The following is a 21,043-nucleotide window of genomic DNA, read 5'->3' on the forward strand; positions in this document are numbered from 1 at the left end:
ATATATGTGAAATACTCGAGTTGGTGAATTCTAGCTGTAAATAACCACGCCCCCAACCACGCCCCCCGCCCCCAACCCCCCCACCCCCTACCCCCAACCTCCCGATATTGGAGGTCTCAAGGTTGGCAAGTATGGTAACTAGAATACAGCCCAAAACACGTGTCTCCTCATTGAGCCAAATTGAACTCTGTCTCTGCATGATTCCTTGCTTCTCGTCTGTTTAATAGATGTCATCAGTGTTTGAACCTGACATCAAATTCCAAATGAGCTAAGATTTGCAAAAAATAACAAAAGTTTTCCAGTTCGAACGTTAAGTATCTTGTCTTTGCAGTCTATTCAATTGAATATAGGTTGAATCGAATCTTCACCCCAGGAATTGGAATGGGGTCGAATCATTAAGGTCCCAAAGATCAATTTTAGGATCAATTCCATGTTGATTGCGATGTAAAAAAGTGGGCTAAACATGGCCCACGGACCACACTTTGGTCAACCTTGGTGTAAGGACTAACCTTTGATGAGCGCTGTAAAGGTGACACGGGCGGATTAGAAGTTCAGGTCTATTTTAGATGGCTGAGCCTCAGAGTCATTAGCATGTGAGGCCCCTCCCCTCCCCTCTCGTCCTGTCTCGCTATAAGCCGACCTCCGGGTGTGTCAGCCCGTCCAGTCGACCAGGCTCCCGGCAGCGTGCGACCCCTGCATGGCCCAACATGCTTCAAGGTACCTCGCCTTCTTCACCAGATCCTTCCCCGCCTTGGCGCCCTTTTCCTTCCTGAGGTTCCGCCGTAAGACCGAGCTCCTGGCCTACCTGGTCCTGTGCGTCTCCAAGATGCCCTTCATCCCGCCCGTGTCGCTGGCACGCTCCGTGTCGGGACTGACCGGGAAGGACAAGGACGCCGCCGACAAGACCAAGGCGTCCAAGGAAGACAAGGGCACCTCGGTGAAAGAGCGCCTGGCGTTGAACCTCAAGCAGCTGGGCAAGAAGACCCCGCCCAGGAGTCACCTGCCCACCGCCAGGGGACCCCCGGGGGCGGAGCAGCAGGCGAAGAAAAAGGGCCTCCCGTCCGAGAGCGTCCTGGCTTGCGCCCCGGGGGCGTCCATGGCGAAGACCCACCAGCGGAAACACGCCAACTCAATAAGAAGTGAGCCGGATTTTAGAAGCAGAACTAAAACTCATCCGGACGAGACTCGCTTCACGCTGACGCTCACACCCGAGGCCGTGTTGTTGCTTCAGCGGCGGGACAGCGAGAGGCGCTCGGCCGCCGCCGCCAACAACGCCGGAGTCCCCGCCAACGCCCCGGACCCCAGACGCAGGAGGGACCCGCTCTCCTCCAAGAGGCACCCGGCCTCCGCGCCGCAGCGCCACAGCGCCCCCGCGGGCCGGAGGACTCAGTGCGACGCCAGCGCCGTGGTGAAGGTGTCGCTGCTCAACGAGCGGCACAAGTACGACGACGTGGAGTACGAGGACGAGCGGGACGGCGGCGTGGACGAGGGCGTGGTGCTCAAGTGCACCGAGTGGCTGCGGGGGCTGGAGAACACGCCGGTCTCGGTGGCGCTCAAAAAGAGCGCCAGCAGCTTGAAAAGCTTTTAGACATTTTTATGCTGAATATTAACGTACTTTTACACAAACGTTTTTCTTTGCTTTTTAATTGGATGTGACAACGGTGTAGTAGGCATGCCAGGCCACTAGTTGGCAGTATGACTTCTTAAAACTGCTGGCCCAAATCTGTCCTTTTCACATGTTTACCACCAAGGGCCACAAAGGGAAAAATCTAAGTATGCTTTTTGATATTTTAGCTATTACGGTCGGTTGTTAATAATAATAATAATAGATTTAAATTGTAAAAAAGCACTTTACATTGAGTAAACAACCTCAAAGTGCTACAGTGTATTAAAAAAAATGAAAATAAAAAGATAATAAAAAATAAATAACAATAAAAATTAAAGCTGCAAGCAGAGATGGACGGGACCGACTTTGAGGGCTCATAAAATCCAAACCGGAGCAGTAATTAAAACTCTTTCATTCAATTTTAATCAGAAGGGTTCAATCTCTCTCCTGTGCTAGTTTGAAGACGACACGACAAACGCGCTCAGAGGAGATAATGTTTGAAAAAAGGTGACTGTTTTCACACAACTTTTGTTTTGAAGGGGGAATTGCAAATTTCCTGTTAATTTTTGCTGGAGGTTGTCAGTGTATGAAATATAGGTCTAAGTGAGACCTACATAAAGGTTTTTGTTTCATGTCTCTACGACACTCCTACTGGAAGTTACAGGCAGTTTTGTCTGTATTTTCTTCCTAGGGGGCGCAACAGCGCAATTTTGAGTTTTGGGGTTTGGTTTTTTCTATTAGATCACAATTTACGCCAGTCCTGATGTGTGTGTCCAATTTGGTGAGTTTTGAAGCATGTTAAGGGGGTCAAATTACAGCTCAAAGAGGCGGCGGTATAATAATAAAACACAAGAAATTCAATAGGGTCCTCTGTCCCAAAGGGACTCGGTCCCTAACTAGAACAGCCAAATAGCTAAAACTAGTATGCATATATCTAAAAAAAAGGCTTTTTTAAAAAGAAGGGTTTTTAAGCCTTTTTTAAAAGCATCCACAGTCTGTGGTGCCCTCAGGTGGTCAGGGAGAGCGTTCCACAGACCGGGAGCGGCCATTTTTTGTAGCTTTGTCCTTGGAGGTTGGAGGAGGTTAGCCTGTCCGGAGCGGAGGTGTCGTGTGGAGGATTTGGGGGTGAGCAGTTCTTTGAGGTAGAGGGGGGCATTTCCATGGAGGCACTGGTGGGTTAGTAGGGAGACTTTGAATTCAATCCTGAGTGGAACAGGAAGCCAGTGAAGGGATTTGAGAGTTGGTGTGGTGGAGCGGCCGTGCCAGCAACTTGAGGGTTCCTGGTTCGATCCCCAATTTCGCCATCCTAGTCACTCCCGTCGTGTCCTTGAGCAAGACACTGCTCCCAGTGCCACCCACACTGGTTTAAATAGAGCTTAAAGATGTAGATAATGGGATTCACTATGTAAAGCGGCTTTGAGTCTCTAGATAAAAGCGCTATATAAATATCATTCACACTCACTTTTATTTTGTAAAAAAAAAAAAAAACACATTTGAAGACCACACCGAGTGTCATCTTTGTGAGAAAGTGTACTGTCATTAGTTATTACAGGGGGGTCCAAAGTGCGGCCAGGGGGTCTATTTATTGTTTTAATTGGTTTTACCCTTTAAAATCGTTTTTAATCATATTTTTTATTTTTATTGTTTTTATATTGGTTTTATATTTATTTATTTTGTTTTTATTCAGTCATTGCTGGAGCTAAGGATAGTATTTGAATCTTTTTTTTTTTTAAATTATTTTTGTGCAGCACTCTGGAAACATTGTTGTTGTTTAAATGTGCTATATAAATCAAGTGGATTGGATTGGATTGAAAAAAATAAAATAACATTAAAAATGTAAGGAAAAAAAGGGGCAAAAAGACGTAATGTAATGACAAAAAGCTGACATTTTGATACTAATAACTATTAATAAAATTTGTCACTTATAACACAAAACTGACTACGTTCAAGGTTTGGAATTGGGGGTTAAATCCCCAAAAATGATTCTCGGGCGCGGCCACCGCTGCTGCTCACTGCTCCCCTCACCTCCCAGGGGCTGATCAAGGGTGATGGATCAAATGCAGAGAATAATTTCGCCACACCTAGTGTGTGTGTGACCATCATTGGTACTTTAACTTTTACTTAACTTAATTGGTTTTACCCTTTAAAATTGTTTTTAATCATATTTTTTATTTTTATTGTTTTTATATTGTTTTTATATTCATTATTTTGTTTTTATTCAGTCATTGCTGGAGCTAAGGATAGTATTTTAATCTTGTTTTTATTATTTTTGTGCAGCACTCTGGAAACATTGTTGTTGTTCAAATGTGCTATATAAATAAAGTGGATTGGATTGGATTGAAAAAAATAAAATAACATTAAAAATGTAAGGAAAAAAAGGGGCAAAAAGATGTAATGTAATGACAAAAAGCTGACATTTTGATACTAATAAGTATTAATAAAATTTGTCACTTATAACACAAAACTGACTACGTTCAAGGTTTGGAATTGGGGGTTAAATCCCCAAAAATGATTCTCGGGCGCGGCCACCGCTGCTGCTCACTGCTCCCCTCCCCTCCCAGGGGCTGATCAAGGGTGATGGATCAAATGCAGAGAATAATTTCGCCACACCTAGTGTGTGTGTGACAATCATTGGTACTTTAACTTTTACTTAACTTAATTGGTTTTACCTTTTAAAATAGTTTTTAATCATATTTTTTATTTTTATTGTTTTTATATTGTTTTTATATTCATTTATTTTGTTTTTATTCAGTCATTGCTGGAGCTAAGGATAGTATTTTAATCTTGTTTTTATTACTTTTGTGCAGCACTTTGGAAACATTGTTGTTGTTCAAATGTGCTATATAAATAAAGTGGATTGGATTGGATTGAAAAAAATAAAATAACATTAAAAATGTAAGGAAAAAAAGGGGCAAAAAGATGTAATTTAATGACAAAAAGCTGACATTTTGATACTAATAACTATTAATACAATTTGTCACTTATAACGCAAAACTGACTACGTTCAAGGGTTGGAATTGGGGGTTAAATCACCAAAAATTATTCCCGGGCGTGGCCACCGCTGCTGCTCACTGCTCCCCTCACCTCCCAGGGGGGTGATCGAGGGTGATGGGTCAAATGCAAAGAATAATTTCACCACACTTAGTGTGTGTGTGACAATCATTGGTACTTTAACTTTAACTAAAACTGACTACGTTTTTTAATATATGATTCTGTTTGTCGCATTTTTTTTTCGCATAATAAAAAAATATTAAAAATTTCCCCCAAATACTTAAGACTTTTCAAAATTGTTTCAAAATTACATCACATTTTTTTTGCTCTTTCTTTCTACATTTTTACGACAACAACATTGAAATAACCCCCGGGCCGCACTTTGGACACCCCTGCCTTAAATGGTCAATTTACGGTATTAGAATGTTAAGTATAAAATAGGTCATACGAAGTCAACAATAGAAGTGTCATTTTTAAACAATTTTTTTTATTTTATAGTAGTCTCTGATTTTTTTTTTTTAATCTTTCAGCAGTAACAAAAAGCTAAGACAAAATTTGAATTAATTTCTTACCTTTTTCATGAAACATTTTACAAAACAATGTCACTATTGTTTTGTAGTTTTGAGTACAAAATAAAAGACTGAAGTAAACAAATGTCAACGTTTATTTTGTCCGTTAAAATCTTCATGCCTGGCTAATGTTTCCCATACGTTCATTGGCGGGTCGCCACAAATTGATTTGCCGCCACCTGTTTGCCCTCCCTCATAACTTCACTGTAAAGCGCCTGGTCTGCCAGAGCATAAGAAGACGGAGCAGGAGGGACTTTTGGAGACTGTAAAATGAAAGTTGGTACCAATGGTATCAAAATAAGTCAGTCACGACGTTAAAACACTTTATGATGGAAGGAAAAAAATAATCACGAATGGTTAAGAATTAAGTGTCCCAAAATAAAAACTCTTATTTTGAAGGAACTCCTAATTGTGTCTAATAAGACATTTGCATGAACGATTATATCAGTTTTGTTTGGGACATTTAAAAAAAGAAAAAAAGAAGGGGTGCACGATAAATAATGGGCTGATATGAGGACCTAGCAAAAGTATTTTTTTTAGGCTTATTCCCGTAGAAATTGCGTGTGAATGCTAAAAACCCGAAATCAATCCGAAATGCTAACAGTAAGCACGTTAGCCACATAGCATCAGGTAACAAAAAAATTCTTTTTTGGTGTACACCTGCAAAATGAGCTACAATAGCAAGTATAAAATATTAGCATGTTGACATTAGCATGACAAAACTAGCATGCGTCAGCTACCAAAATATATGCGCGCTAGTTGTACCAAGCGTTCTGCAAACATTACCCGAGGAGAAGAAAAAAAAACATCGGGCTTCGACACATCGAACCTTATCAGCCGCAATGAAACGCCCCCATCGCTACGACAGTTTTTTTGAAAGCCTACGAAAGACGACTGCCAGCCTCGAAGAAAGGTGTGCACATTCCACAGACAAAACTACATTTCCAAAATAATGTACGAAAATAAGTTATAAGTATTGGCAAAACCATGTGGGAATCGTGTAAATATCAACAATAGAGCTCGCTATTAACTGAAGCAAGCGATAAAATCATACAGTAAAAAAGTTGCTGCTAGCTCGATGCTAACATATAATGGACAATCCCATTCAGGCTCACGAAAATTAGCATCACAATCATTTTCAGCGGTTTCAAACCAGACATTTTAATGGGAGCAAAATTGACATAAAACTGCATATACATAACTAATTATTATTACTACAAAGTGAAAATATGACTGGCTACGGAAGCTTTTTGCGTCAAACTTCCAACTTCATTCTCAAACAAATAACATAATCAAAATAATATGGACTGACTGAAATAAGTAAGTAAGGGAATGTGGGAATCATGTAAATATCGACAATACAGCTCGGTATCAACTAAAGTAAGCAATAAAATCAGAAGGTAAAAAAGTTGCCGCTAGCTTGATGCTAACATACAATGGACAATCCCATTGACAGGCTCACGAAAATTAGCATCCTATTCATTTTCAGCGGTTACAAAAGTTTGACCAGTGACATTTTAAGGGGAACAAAATGAACATAAAACTGCATATACATAACTAATTATTATTACTACAAAGTGAAAATATGACTGGCTACGGAACATTTTTGCGTCAAACTTCCAACTTCATTCTCAAACAAATAACGTAATCAAAATAATGTGGAATGACTGAAATGGTGTATCTTTTGCCGAGGTAGCTGTCTTTTAAAACGGCTCTGCGTTGGAATTTATTTGACATCAATCTTTAATATATCACAAGCAAAGCCATAACGTTTCTACATGGCTTTGAAAGAAATACTTTATAAAGTAGTACACGGTAGTAAAAAGTACACCGCGCGAATGTTGCTTCCGTCACGGTAAGAAGCTTTGCACCTTGGATTTAACGCCGCTGCACACTTAACCCGTGCACACTTAACCCGTGCACACGGCGAGTGTGCTTAGCGGCAGATAATCTGGCCTGCAGTCAAATGTTCAAACACGTGAGTCGAGCTGTGAAAGAGGTCCTTTCATTAGGTACACTCAACCTGCATGTTTATACTGGATTTAGGGCCCTATGGGAATTGCTGCCTGCATTATTTTTCTCCCATTGCGATTACTTTTTTGAGGCCCTTAACAGTCATTAAAACTCACCTATTTTTGCAACCAATTTTGTATATTTTGTGGCTACCAAACACCAAAAAAATAGATTTTACAGTAAAAAAAAAAAGGCAGCTCAGTCAACAATTAAAGCAGTGGTAGTGTTTTTTAATTTACAGTAATATGCGATAAAAACGTTAAAATAAAAATGTTACCGTAAATTCAAATGCCATATTTACTTTGTAATCCTAAATCGATCAGACATTTAAGTAGGGCTGCAACTAACGATTAATTTGCTAATCGATTAATCTGTCGATTATTACTTCGATTAATAATCGGATAAAAGAGACAAACTACACTTCTATCCTTTCCAGCATTTTATTGAAAAAAACAACAACATACTGGCACCATACTTATTTGGATTATTGTTTCTCAGCTGTTTGTACATGTTGCAGTTTATAAATAAAGGTTTATAAAAAAAAAAAAAATAAAAAAAAAAAAATACATAAATAAATTGCCTCTGCGCATGCGCATAGCATAGATCCAATGAATCGATGACTACATTAATTGTCAACTATTTTTATAATCGATTTTAATCGATTAGTTGTTGCAGCCCTACATTTAAGTATTTAATAAGAAAATATAAAGTACTTTAACGTTGAATATTATTAGCAGGCTTTCGCGGGCCATTAACAGTAAGAAGGGGATTTGCCGCGGTTTACTTGACACATGAAACGTGACCAAATACACATTTTCCTATTTCCAATGTAAAAACAACGTCCGTAGATTTTACGGTAAAAAAAAAAAAAGGCAGTTCAGTCGACAGATAAAACAGTGGTAGTTTTTTATTTATTTACAGTAATGTGCTGTAACAACCATTGTAAATTTTATCGTAAATTCAAATGCCATTTTTACAGATAACTTGCTTTGAAATCATGAGTCAATCAGACATTTAAGTATTTATTTTTATTTTGACAAAAATATATATGTTTGGAAAGTAAGTGAATATGACATTTGTTGCAATACTGAATGTTATTAAAGTTAAATTCCATGCAGGAAATTTGTTTTCCCGTCAAAATGGAAAAAAATTTTGACAAGAAAATATGAAGTACTTTAATGATGTGTGTATTATTAAGAGGGGGATTCGTCACAGTTTACCTGACATGTGAAACGTGACCAAATATTGATTTTACAATTCCAGTATTTCACTGTAAAAACCAACGGTAAATAAAAAAAACAGCAGTTCATCAGCAAAACAGCGGTACTGTTTTGTTTTTTACAGTAAAAAACTACAGCCATCGAGTTTACGGTAATAAAGTTGACACCTCAAATTTACTGTCAAATTTTTTTTTTCTCCATTTACAATAGGAAGGAGATTCGTCACGGTTTAACTGACACATGAAACGTGACCTAATACCGTTTTTCCAATTCCAGTATTTCACTGTAAAAAGCAACATCCACAGATTTTACGGTAAATAAAAAAAACCCATCTGTTCAACATCAGAATTTTACCGTAAAAAAAAAACCCAACGGTAAATAAAAAAAACAGCAGTTCATCAGCAAAACAGCGGTACTGTTTTGTTTTTTTTACAGTAAAAAGCTACAGTCGTCGAGTTTACACTGATAAAGTTGACACCTCAGTTTTACTGTAAAAATTTTTTTTTCTCCATTTACAGTGGGAAGGGTATTCGTCGCGGTTTACCTGACACATGAAACGTGACCAAAAAATGTTTTTTTTTCTTTTTTCAATTGAAGTATTTCACTGTAAAAACGTCTGTAGATGTTATGGTAAAAAAAAAACAAAAAAAAACAGCTGTTCATCATCAGAATTTTACCGTAAAAAAACAGTGGTACCATTTATTTTTTTTACAATAAAAAACTACAACTGTCGAGTTTATGGTAATAAAGTTGACACCTCAGTTTTACTGTAAAACATTTTTTTTCTCCATTTACAGTAGGAAGGGGATTTGTCACGGTTTACCTGACACATGAAACGTGACCAAAAAACGTTTTTCCAATTCCAGTATTTCACTGTAAGAGCGTCTCTAGATTTAACAGTAAATTAAAAAAAAAAAACAGCTGTTAATCATCAAATTTTACCGTAAAAAACAGAGGTACCGTTTTTCTTTTTACAGTAAAAAACTACAGCCGTCGAGTTTACGGTAATAAAGTTGACACCTCAGTTTTACTGTAAATTTGTATTTTTTTCCCTCCATTTACAGTAGGAAGGGGATTTGTCGCGGTTTACCTGACACATGAAACGTCACCAAATACCGTTTTTACAATTCCAGCATTTCACTCTAAGAGCATCTCTAGATTTTACGGTAAATTAAAAAAAAAAAACAGCTGTTAATCATCCGAATTTTACCGTAAAAACAAACAAACAGCGGTACTGTTTTTCTTTTTTTACAGTAAAAAACTACAGCCGACGAGTTTACGGTAATAAAGTTGACACCTTAGTTTTACTGTAAAAAAAAATAAAAATCTCCATTTACAGTAGGAAGGGGATTCGTCGCGGTTTATCTGACACATGAAACGTCACCAAAAAAACGTTTTTCCAATTCCAGTATTTTACTGTAAAAAGCAACATCCAAAGATTTTACGGTAAATAAAAAAAAACAGCAGTTCATCATCAGAATTTTACCGTAAAAAAACAGCGGTACCGTTTTTCTTTTTACAGTAAAAAACTACAGCCGCCGAGTTTACAGTAATAAAGTTGACACCTCAGTTTTACTGTAAACATTTTTTTTCTCCATTTACAGTAGGAACAAGATTCGTCGCGGTTTACCTGACACATGAAACGTGACCAAAAAAAGCCTTTTTCCAATTCCAGTATTTCACTGTAAGAACGTCTGTAGATATTACGGTAAATAAAATAAAAACAGCTGCTCAACATCACGATTGTACCGGAAAAAAACAGCAGCACCGTTTTTTTTGTTTTTTTTTACAGTAAAAAACTACAGCCGTCAAGTTTACGGTAATACTCAGTTTTACTGTAAAGTAATTGTTTTTCTCCATTTACAGTAGGAAGGGGATTCGTCGCGGTTTACCTGACACATGAAACGTCACATAAAAACGTTTCTCCAATTCCAGTATTTCACTGTAAAAAGCAACATCCACAGATTTTACTGTAAATAAAAAAAAAACAGCAGTTCATCATCAGAATTTTACTGTAAAAAAACAGCGGTACCGTTTTTCTTTTTACAGTAAAAAAACTACAGCCGTCGAATTTACGGTAATAAAATTGACACCTCAGTTTTACTGTAAACATTTTTTTTATCTCCATTTACAGTAGGAAGGGTATTCGTCGCGGTTTACCTGACACATGAAATGTCACCAAAAAAACGTTTTTCCAATTCCAGTATTTCACTGTAAGAGCATCTCTAGATTTAACAGTAAATAAAAAAAAAACAGCTGTTAATCATCAAATTTTACCGTAAAAAACAACGGTACCGTTTTTCTTTTTACAGTAAAAAACTACAGCCGTCAAGTTTACGGTAATAAAGTTGACACCTCAGTTTTACTGTAAATTATTTTTTTTTTCTCCATTTACAGTAGGAAGGGGATTTGTCACGGTTTACCTGACACATGAAACGTGACCAAATACCGTTTTTACAATTCCAGCATTTCACTCTAAGAGCATCTCTAGATTTTACGGTAAATTAAAAAAAAAAACAGCTGTTAATCATCCGAATTTTACCGTAAAAACAAACAAACAGCGGTACTGTTTTTCTTTTTTTACAGTAAAAAAACTACAGCCGACGAGTTTACGGTAATAAAGTTGACACCTCAGTTTTACTGTAAACATTTTTTTTCTCCATTTACAGTAGGAACAAGATTCGTCGCGGTTTACCTGACACATGAAACGTGACCGAAAAAATACTTTTTCCAATTCCAGTATTTCACTGTAAGAACGTCTGTAGATTTTACGGTAAATTAAAAAAAACAGCTGCTCAACATCACGATTGCACCAGAAAAAAACAGCAGCACCGTTTTTTTGGGGTTTTTTTTACAGTAAAAAACTACAGCCGTCAAGTTTACGGTAATACTCAGTTTTACTGTAAAGTAATTGTTTTTCTCCATTTACAGTAGGAAGGGGATTCGTCGCGGTTTACCTGACACATGAAACGTGACCAAGTACAGTTTTTACAATTCCAGCATTTCACTGCAAGAGCATCTCTAGATTTCACGGTAAAAACATCTGTTAATCATCCGAATTTTACCGTAAAAACAAACAAACAGCTGTACTGTTTTTCTTTTTACAGTAAAAAAAAACTACAGCCTTAGATTTTACTGTAATAAAATGGTTTTACCGTAAATTATTTTTCCCCCATTTACAGTAGGAAGGGAATTCAAATGGCCACATTCTTCGCCGTTTACCTGACACATGAAACGTCACCAAAAAAACGTTTTTCCAATTCCAGTATTTTACTGTAAAAAGCAACATCCAAAGATTTTACGGTAAATAAAAAAAAACAGCAGTTCATCATCAGAATTTTACCGTAAAAAAACAGCGGTACCGTTTTTCTTTTTACAGTAAAAAACTACAGCCGTCGAGTTTACAGTAATAAAGTTGACACCTCAGTTTTACTGTAAACTTTTTTTTTCTCCATTTACAGTAGGAACAAGATTCGTCGCGGTTTACCTGACACATGAAACGTGACCAAAAAAAGCCTTTTTCCAATTTCAGTATTTCACTGTAAGAACGTCTGTAGATTTTACGGTAAATTAAAAAAAACAGCTGCTCAACATCACGATTGTACCGGAAAAAAACAGCAGCACCGTTTTTTTTGTTGTTTTTTTACAGTAAAAAACTACAGCCGTCAAGTTTACGGTAATACTCAGTTTTACTGTAAAGTAATTGTTTTTCTCCATTTACAGTAGGAAGGGGATTCGTCGCGGTTTACCTGACACATGAAACGTCACATAAAAACGTTTCTCCAATTCCAGTATTTCACTGTAAAAAGCAACATCCACAGATTTTACTGTAAATAAAAAAAAACAGCAGTTCATCATGAGAATTTTACTGTAAAAAAACAGCGGTACCGTTTTTCTTTTTACAGTAAAAAAACTACAGCCGTCGAATTTACGGTAATAAAATTGACACCTCAGTTTTACTGTAAACATTTTTTAATCTCCATTCACAGTAGGAAGGGGATTTGTCACGGTTTACCTGACACATGAAATGTCACCAAAAAAACGTTTATCCAATTCCAGTATTTCACTGTAAGAGCGTCTCTAGATTTAACAGTAAATTTAAAAAAAACAGCTGTTAATCATCAAATTTTACCGTAAAAAACAACGGTACCGTTTTTCTTTTTACAGTAAAAAACTACAGCCGTCGAGTTTACGGTAATAAAGTTGACACCTCAGTTTTACTGTAAATTATTATTTTTTTCTCCATTTACAGTAGGAAGGGGATTTGTCACGGTTTACCTGACACATGAAACGTGACCAAATACCGTTTTTACAATTCCAGCATTTCACTCTAAGAGCATCTCTAGATTTTACGGTAAATTAAAAAAAAAAACAGCAGTTCATCATCCGAATTTTACCGTAAAAAAACAGCGGTACCGTTTTTCTTTTTACAGTAAAAAACTACAGCCGTCGAGTTTACAGTAATAAAGTTGACACCTCAGTTTTACTGTAAAAATTTTTTTTTCTCCATTTACAGTAGGAACAAGATTCGTCGCGGTTTACCTGACACATGAAACGTGACCAAAAACTTTTTTTTTTCCAATTCCAGTATTTCACTGTAAGAACGTCTGTAGATTTTACGGTAAATTAAAAAAAACAGCTGCTCAACATCAGGATTGTACCGGAAAAAAACAGCAGCACCGTTTTTTTTGTTTTTTTTTTACAGTAAAAAACTACAGCCGTCAAGTTTACGGTAATACTCAGTTTTACTGTAAAGTAATTGCTTTTCTCCATTTACAGTAGGAAGGGGATTCGTCGCGGTTTACCTGACACATGAAACATGACCAAATACAGTTTTTACAATTCCAGCATTTCACTGCAAGAGCATCTCTAGATTTCACGGTAAAAACATCTGTTAATCATCCGAATTTTACCGTAAAAACAAACAAACAGCAGTTTTTCTTTTTACAGTAAAAAAAATAACTAAAGCCTTAGATTTTACTGTAATAAAATGGTTTTACCGTAAATTATTTTTTCCCCATTTACAGTAGGAAGGGAATTCAAATGGCCACATTCTTCGCCGTTTACCTGACACATGAAACGTCACCAAAAAAACGTTTTTCCAATTCCAGTATTTTACTGTAAAAAGCAACATCCAAAGATTTTACGGTAAATAAAAAAAAAACAGCAGTTATCATCAGAATTTTACCGTAAAAAAACAGCGGTACCGTTTTTCTTTTTACAGTAAAAAACTACAGCCGTCGAGTTTACAGTAATAAAGTTGACACCTCAGTTTTACTGTAAACATTTTTTTTTCTCCATTTACAGTAGGAACAAGATTCGTCGCGGTTTACCTGACACATGAAACGTGACCAAAAAAAGCCTTTTTCCAATTCCAGTATTTCACTGTAAGAACGTCTGTAGATTTTACGGTAAATTAAAAAAAAACAGCTGCTCAACATCAGGATTGTACCGGAAAAAAACAGCAGCACCGTTTTTGTTGTTGTTTTTTTACAGTAAAAAACTACAGCCGTCAAGTTTACGGTAATACTCAGTTTTACTGTAAAGTAATTGCTTTTCTCCATTTACAGTAGGAAGGGGATTCGTCGCGGTTTACCTGACACATGAAACGTGACCAAATACAGTTTTTACAATTCCAGCATTTCACTGCAAGAGCATCTCTAGATTTCACGGTAAAAACATCTGTTAATCATCCGAATTTTACCGTAAAAACAAACAAACAAACAGCAGTTTTTCTTTTTACAGTAAAAAAATAACTAAAGCCTTAGATTTTACTGTAATAAAATGGTTTTACCGTAAATTATTTTTTCCCCATTTACAGTAGGAAGGGAATTCAAATGGCCACATTCTTCGCCGTTTACCTGACACATGAAACGTCACCAAAAAAAAGTTTTTCCAATTCCAGTATTTTACTGTAAAAAGCAACATCCAAAGATTTTACGGTAAATTAAAAAAAACAGCAGTTCATCATCAGAATTTTACCGTAAAAAAACAGCGGTACCGTTTTTCTTTTTACAGTAAAAAACTACAGCCGTCGAGTTTACAGTAATAAAGTTGACACCTCAGTTTTACTGTAAAATTTTTTTTTCTCCATTTACAGTAGGAACAAGATTCGTCGCGGTTTACCTGACACATGAAACGTGACCAAAAAAAGCCTTTTTCCAATTCCAGTATTTCACTGTAAGAACGTCTGTAGATTTTACGGTAAATTAAAAAAAACAGCTGCTCAACATCAGAATTTTACCATAAAAAAAACAGCGGCAACGTTTTGGTTTTTTTACAGTAAAAAACTACAGCTGTCGAATTTACGGTAATAAAATTGACACCTCAGTTTTACTGTAAACTTTTTTTTTCTCCATTTACAGTAGGAAGGGGATTCGTCGCAGTTTACCTGACACATGAAATGTCACCAAATACCGTTTTTACTGTAAACATTTTTTTTCTCCATTTACAGTAGGAACAAGATTCGTCGCGGTTTACCTGACACATGAAACGTGACCAAAAAAAGCCTTTTTCCAATTCCAGTATTTCACTGTAAGAACGTCTGTAGATTTTACGGTAAATTAAAAAAAACAGCTGCTCAACATCACGATTGTACCGGAAAAAACCAGCAGCACCGTTTTTTTTGTTTTTTTTTACAGTAAAAAACTACAGCCGTCAAGTTTACGGTAATACTCAGTTTTACTGTAAAGTAATTGCTTTTCTCCATTTACAGTAGGAAGGGGATTCGTCGCGGTTTACCTGACACATGAAACGTGACCAAATACAGTTTTTACAATTCCAGCATTTCACTGCAAGAGCATCTCTAGATTTCACGGTAAAAACATCTGTTAATCATCCGAATTTTACCGTAAAAACAAACAAACAGCAGTTTTTCTTTTTACAGTAAAAAAAATAACTAAAGCCTTAGATTTTACTGTAATAAAATGGTTTTACCGTCAATTATTTTTCCCCCATTTACAGTAGGAAGGGAATTCAAATGGCCACATTCTTCGCCGTTTACCTGACACATGAAACGGGACAAAAGTCACTTCCACCGGTTGATCCTGAGCAGCTGGACGTAGGCCAGGAGCATGCAGACCAGGACGATCCCCAGCAAGGCCACGTGGTTCTGCCAGAACCCCCACGTCGAGTAGTCCATGTCTTGGCTCCGGAGGAACAGCTCGCCCGGGATCCTGCGGCACAGACCAGAGAACATGCAGAGTCAGGGCTCGGGTCGCTGTCCCGTGGACTCACGGTTTTCGGATCCTCACACGGTGGCGTTGAAGTAGAACAGCTGTCCCGCCATCTCGTTGATGAACGCGGCCTGACGGGAGAAGGAGAAAGAGGATGTGGACAGACCGGAGGATCTCAGTCCACCTGGGCCACGGGTCTTACGTTCAGTCCGTATCGGAAGATGCTGACCCACTTGAGCCAGGACAGCCAGCTGAGCATGGCGTTGAGGTTGACCAGGTAGCCGCCGAACACCTGAAAAGCACGCCGCACGTCAACAACGGAGAGACCCCGCCCCCGCCGTCTTCCCGGTCTCACCATCATGAAGACGAAGGGCAGCGCTATGAGGATGTTGGCCATGGCGAAGGACGACACGCTGGCGGACACCAGGAAGGCCAGGCCGACCCCCGCCAGGCTGACCAGGGACATGGTCAGAGCGAAGCACAGGAAGGCAGTCAAGGCCGGCTTCAGGCCTGCAGGGGGAACACGCGCCGGGTTCTTACGCCATCTGGTGGTGAAGCTGGTGAATCGCAGTGGTCGTGGTTTGGTTGCGCTGCTTTTTATTGAGCTTTTTTATTTGACCTTTAACGGACGTTGCCGACACGTGCTAAAGTCTTAAGTACACTCGGGACAATTAAGTAGATTTTACAATCAAATAGCGTTTTGTCCATTTACAGTAATGCACTGTAAAAAAAATCTGCAAATTTTACTGTAAAAAAAGAGTTGATGGCTATTTTTTTCTTCCATTTACAGTAATGCACCGTAAAAACATTCGTAGATTTTTCGGTAAAGACTGGCAGCTCAGTTATCAGGATTATATCATAGCGGTTTTTTTTCCATTTACAGTAATGTACTGTAAAACATCTGTAGATTTTACTATAAAAAAAAAAAAAGTAAATCGCTATAATTTTACTGTAAAAAAAACAGGGGTAGCATTTTTTTTCCATTTACAGTAATGCACCGTAAAAACATTCGTAGATTTTTCGGTAAAGACTGGCAGCTCAGTTATCAGGATTATATCATAGCGTTTTTTTCCATTTACAGTAATGTACTGTAAAACATCTGTAGATTTTACTATAAAAAAAAAAAAAGTAAATCGGTATAATTTTACTGTAAAAAAAAACAGGGGTAGCATTTTTTTTCCATTTACAGTAATGCACCGTAAAAACATTCATAGATTTTACGGTAAAAAACTAGCAGCTCAGTTATCAGGATTTTATTATAGTGTTTTTTTTTCATTTACAGTAATGCAATGGAAGAACATCTGAATATTTTACTGTAAAAAAATAAGTTAATTGCTATAACTTTACAGTAAAAAAAAGTGAAATCACTAGAATTTTACTGTAAAAATAACAGTGGTAGCGTTTTTTTCCCCATTAACAGTAATGCACCGTAAAAGTATACATAGATTTTACCGTAAAAAACTGGCAGCTCAGTTATAAGAATTTTATTATAGCGTTTTGTCCATTTACAGTAATGCACTGTAAAAAAATCTGCAAATTTTACTGTAAAAAAAGAGTTGATGGCTATTTTTTTCTTCCATTTACAGTAATGCACCGTAAAAACATTCGTAGATTTTTCGGTAAAGACTGGCAGCTCAGTTATCAGGATTATATCATAGCGTTTTTTTCCATTTACAGTAATGTACTGTAAAACATCTGTAGATTTTACTGTAAAAAAAAAAAGAACTAAATCGCTATAATTTTACTGTAAAAAAAAACAGGGGTAGCATTTTTTTTCCATTTACAGTAATGCACCGTAAAAACATTCATAGATTTTACGGTAAAAAACTAGCAGCTCAGTTATCAGGATTTTATTATAGTGTTTTTTTTTCATTTACAGTAATGCAATGGAAGAACATCTGAATATTTTACTGTAAAAAAAGAAGTTCATTGCTATAACTTTACTGTAAAAAAAGTGAAATCACTAGAATTTTACTGTAAAAATAACAGTGGTAGCGTTTTTTCCCCCATTAACAGTAATGCACCGTAAAAGTATACATAGATTTTACCGTAAAAAAACTGGCAGCTCAGTTATCAGAATTTTGTTATAGCGTTTTGTCCATTTACAGTAATGCACTGTAAAAACATCTGAAGATTTTACTGTAAAAAAAAAAGAGTTAATTGCTAGAATTTTACTGTAAAAATAACAGTGGTAGCGTTTTTTTGTTCCATTTACAGTAATGCACCGTAAAAACATTCGTAGATTTTTCGGTAAAGACTGGCAGCTCAGTTATCAGGATTATATCATAGCGTTTTTTTCCATTTACAGTAATGTACTGTAAAACATCTGTAGATTTTACTATAAAAAAAAAAAAAGTAAATCGCTATAATTTTACTGTAAAAAAAAACAGGGGTAGTATTTTTTTTCCATTTACAGTAATGCACCGTAAAAACATTCATAGATTTTACGGTAAAAAACTAGCAGCTCAGTTATCAGGATTTTATTATAGTGTTTTGTCCATTTACAGTAATGCAATGGAAGAACATCTGAATATTTTACTGTAAAAAAAGAAGTTCATTGCTATAACTTTACAGTAAAAAAAAGTGAAATCACTAGAATTTTACTGTAAAAATAACAGTGGTAGCGTTTTTTTCCCCATTAACAGTAATGCACCGTAAAAGTATACATAGATTTTACCGTAAAAAAATGGCAGCTCAGTTATCAGAATTTTATTATAGCGTTTTGTCCATTTACGGTAATGCACTGTAAAAACATCTGAAGATTTTACTGTAAAAAAAAAAAGAGTTAATTGCTAGAATTTTACTGTAAAAATAACAGTGGTAGCGTTTTTTTGTGCCATTTACAGTAATGCACCGTAAAAACATTCGTAGATTTTTCCGTAAAGACTGGCAGCTCAGTTATCAGGATTATATCATAGCGTTTTTTTCCATTTACAGTAATGTACTGTAAAACATCTGTAGATTTTACTATAAAAAAAAAGAAAGTAAATCGCTATAATTTTACTGTAAAAAAAAAAACAGGGGTAGCATTTTTTTCCCATTTACAGTAATGCACCGTAAAAACATTCATAGATTTTACGGTAAAAAACTAGCAGCTCAGTTATCAGGATTTTATTATAGTGTTTTTTTTTCATTTACAGTAATGCAATGGAAGAACATCTGAATATTTTACTGTAAAAAAATAAGTTAATTGCTATAACTTTACAGTAAAAAAAAGTGAAATCACTAGAATTTTACTGTAAAAATAACAGTGGTAGCGTTTTTTCCCCCATTAACAGTAATGCACCGTAAAAGTATACATAGATTTTACCGTAAAAAACTGGCAGCTCAGTTATCAGAATTTTATTATAGCGTTTTGTCCATTTACAGTAATGCACTGTAAAAACATCTGAAGATTTTACTGTAAAAAAAAGAGTTAATTGCTAGAATTTTACTGTAAAAATAACAGTGGTAGCGTTTTTTTGTTCCATTTACAGTAATGCACCGTAAAAACATTCGTAGATTTTTCGGTAAAGACTGGCAGCTCAGTTATCAGGATTATATTATAGCGGTTTTTTTTCCATTTACAGTAATGTACTGTAAAACATCTGTAGATTTTACTATAAAAAAAAAAAAGTAAATCACTATAATTTTACTGTAAAAAAAAACAGGGGTAGCATTTTTTTTCCATTTACAGTAATGCACCGTAAAAACATTCATAGATTTTACGGTAAAAAACCAGCAGCTCAGTTATCAGGATTTTATTATAGTGTTTTTTTTTCATTTACAGTAATGCAATGGAAGAACATCTGAATATTTTACTGTAAAAAAAGAAGTTAATTGCTATAACTTTACTGTAAAAAAAAGTGAAATCACTAGAATTTTACTGTAAAAATAACAGTGGTAGCGTTTTTTCGCCCCATTAACAGTAATGCACCGTAAAAGTATACATAGATTTTACCGTAAAAAACTGGCAGCTCAGTTATCAGAATTTTATTATAGCGTTTTGTCCATTTACGGTAATGCACTGTAAAAACATCTGAAGATTTTACTGTAAAAAAAAGAGTTAATTGCTAGAATTTTACTGTAAAAATAACAGTGGTAGCGTTTTTTTGTTCCATTTACAGTAATGCACCGTAAAAACATTCGTAGATTTTTCGGTAAAGACTGGCAGCTCAGTTATCAGGATTATATCATAGCGTTTTTTTCCATTTACAGTAATGTACTGTAAAACATCTGTAGATTTTACTATAAAAAAAAAAAAGTAAATCGCTATAATTTTACTGTAAAAATAACAGTGGTAGCGTTTTTTTCCCCCATTAACAGTAATGCACCGTAAAAGTATACATAGATTTTACCGTTAAAAACTGGCAGCTCAGTTATCAGAATTTTATTATAGCGTTTTGTCCATTTACAGTAATGCACTGTAAAAACATCTGAAGATTTTACTGTAAAAAAAGAGTTAATTGCTAGAATTTTACTGTAAAAATAACAGTGGTAGCGTTTTTTTGTTCCATTTACAGTAATGCACCGTAAAAACATTCGTAGATTTTTCGGTAAAGACTGGAAGCTCAGTTATCAGGATTATATTATAGCGGTTTTTTCCATTTACAGTAATGTACTGTAAAACATCTGTAGATTTTACTATTAAAAAAAAAGAAGTAAATCGCTATAATTTTACTGTAAAAAAAAACAGGGGTAGCATTTTTTTTTCCATTTACAGTAATGCACCGTAAAAACATTCATAGATTTTACGGTAAAAAACTAGCAGCTCAGTTATCAGGATTTTATTATAGTGTTTTTTTTTCATTTACAGTAATGCAATGGAAGAACATCTGAATATTTTACTCTAAAAAAAGAAGTTAATTGCTATAACTTTACAGTAAAAAAAAGTGAAATCACTAGAATTTTACTGTAAAAATAACAGTGGTAGCGTTTTTTTCCCCATTAACAGTAATGCACCGTAAAAGTATACATAGATTTTACCGTAAAAAACTGGCAGCTCAGTTATCAGAATTTTATTATAGCGTTTTATCCATTTACAGTAATGCACTGTAAAAACATCTGAAGATTTTACTGTAAAAAAAAGAGTTAATTGCTAGAATTTTACTGTAAAAATAACAGTGGTAGCGTTTTTTTGTTCCATTTACAGTAATGCACCGTAAAAACATTCGTAGATTTTTCGGTAAAGACTGGCAGCTCAGTTATCAGGATTATATCATAGCGTTTTTTTCCATTTACAGTAATGTACTGTAAAACATCTGTAGATTTTACTATAAAAAAAAAAGAACTAAATCGCTATAATTTTACTGTAAAAAAAAACAGGGGTAGCATTTTTTTCCCATTTACAGTAATGCACCGTAAAAACATTCATAGATTTTACGGTAAAAAACTAGCAGCTCAGTTATCAGGATTTTATTATAGTGTTTTTTTTTCATTTACAGTAATGCAATGGAAGAACATCTGAATATTTTACTGTAAAAAAAGAAG

The 21,043-nt window shown here is 35.8% G+C and overlaps 2 protein-coding genes across 4 annotated transcripts in view; one reads left to right on the forward strand and one right to left on the reverse strand.

Annotated features, from left to right (window-relative positions):
• Positions 1–673: 673 nt before the first annotated feature.
• LOC133633511 (proline-rich protein 18-like) lies at positions 674–5,122 on the forward strand. The gene has a single exon (XM_062026052.1). The coding sequence runs from the start codon at positions 698–700 to the stop codon at positions 1,586–1,588; it is 891 nt and encodes a 296-aa protein (XP_061882036.1). The 5' UTR covers positions 674–697; the 3' UTR covers positions 1,589–5,122.
• A 7,813-nt stretch (positions 5,123–12,935) lies between these two features.
• The window catches only part of LOC133633808 (broad substrate specificity ATP-binding cassette transporter ABCG2-like), a 43,544-nt gene continuing 35,436 nt past the window's right edge, over positions 12,936–21,043 (reverse strand). For all 3 annotated transcript variants that reach the window (XM_062026525.1, XM_062026526.1, XM_062026524.1), the window contains 4 exons: positions 15,930–16,084; positions 15,777–15,866; positions 15,653–15,705; positions 12,936–15,574 (listed from right to left, as the gene is read on the reverse strand). In XM_062026525.1, coding sequence (XP_061882509.1) covers positions 15,427–15,574; positions 15,653–15,705; positions 15,777–15,866; positions 15,930–16,084 — 446 coding nt within the window. In that variant the 3' untranslated portion in view covers positions 12,936–15,426. The remainder of the gene's footprint in view (positions 15,575–15,652; positions 15,706–15,776; positions 15,867–15,929; positions 16,085–21,043) is intronic.

The sequence above is a fragment of the Entelurus aequoreus genome, linkage group LG18 (assembly GCF_033978785.1).
Source record: "Entelurus aequoreus isolate RoL-2023_Sb linkage group LG18, RoL_Eaeq_v1.1, whole genome shotgun sequence".
Taxonomy (NCBI): Eukaryota; Metazoa; Chordata; class Actinopteri; order Syngnathiformes; family Syngnathidae; genus Entelurus; species Entelurus aequoreus.

Bases quoted from the DNA above. Each gene is read 5' to 3' on its own strand.
- LOC133633511 (XM_062026052.1), top strand. From the start codon at position 698: ATGGCCCAACATGCTTCAAGGTACCTCGCCTTCTTCACCAGATCCTTC.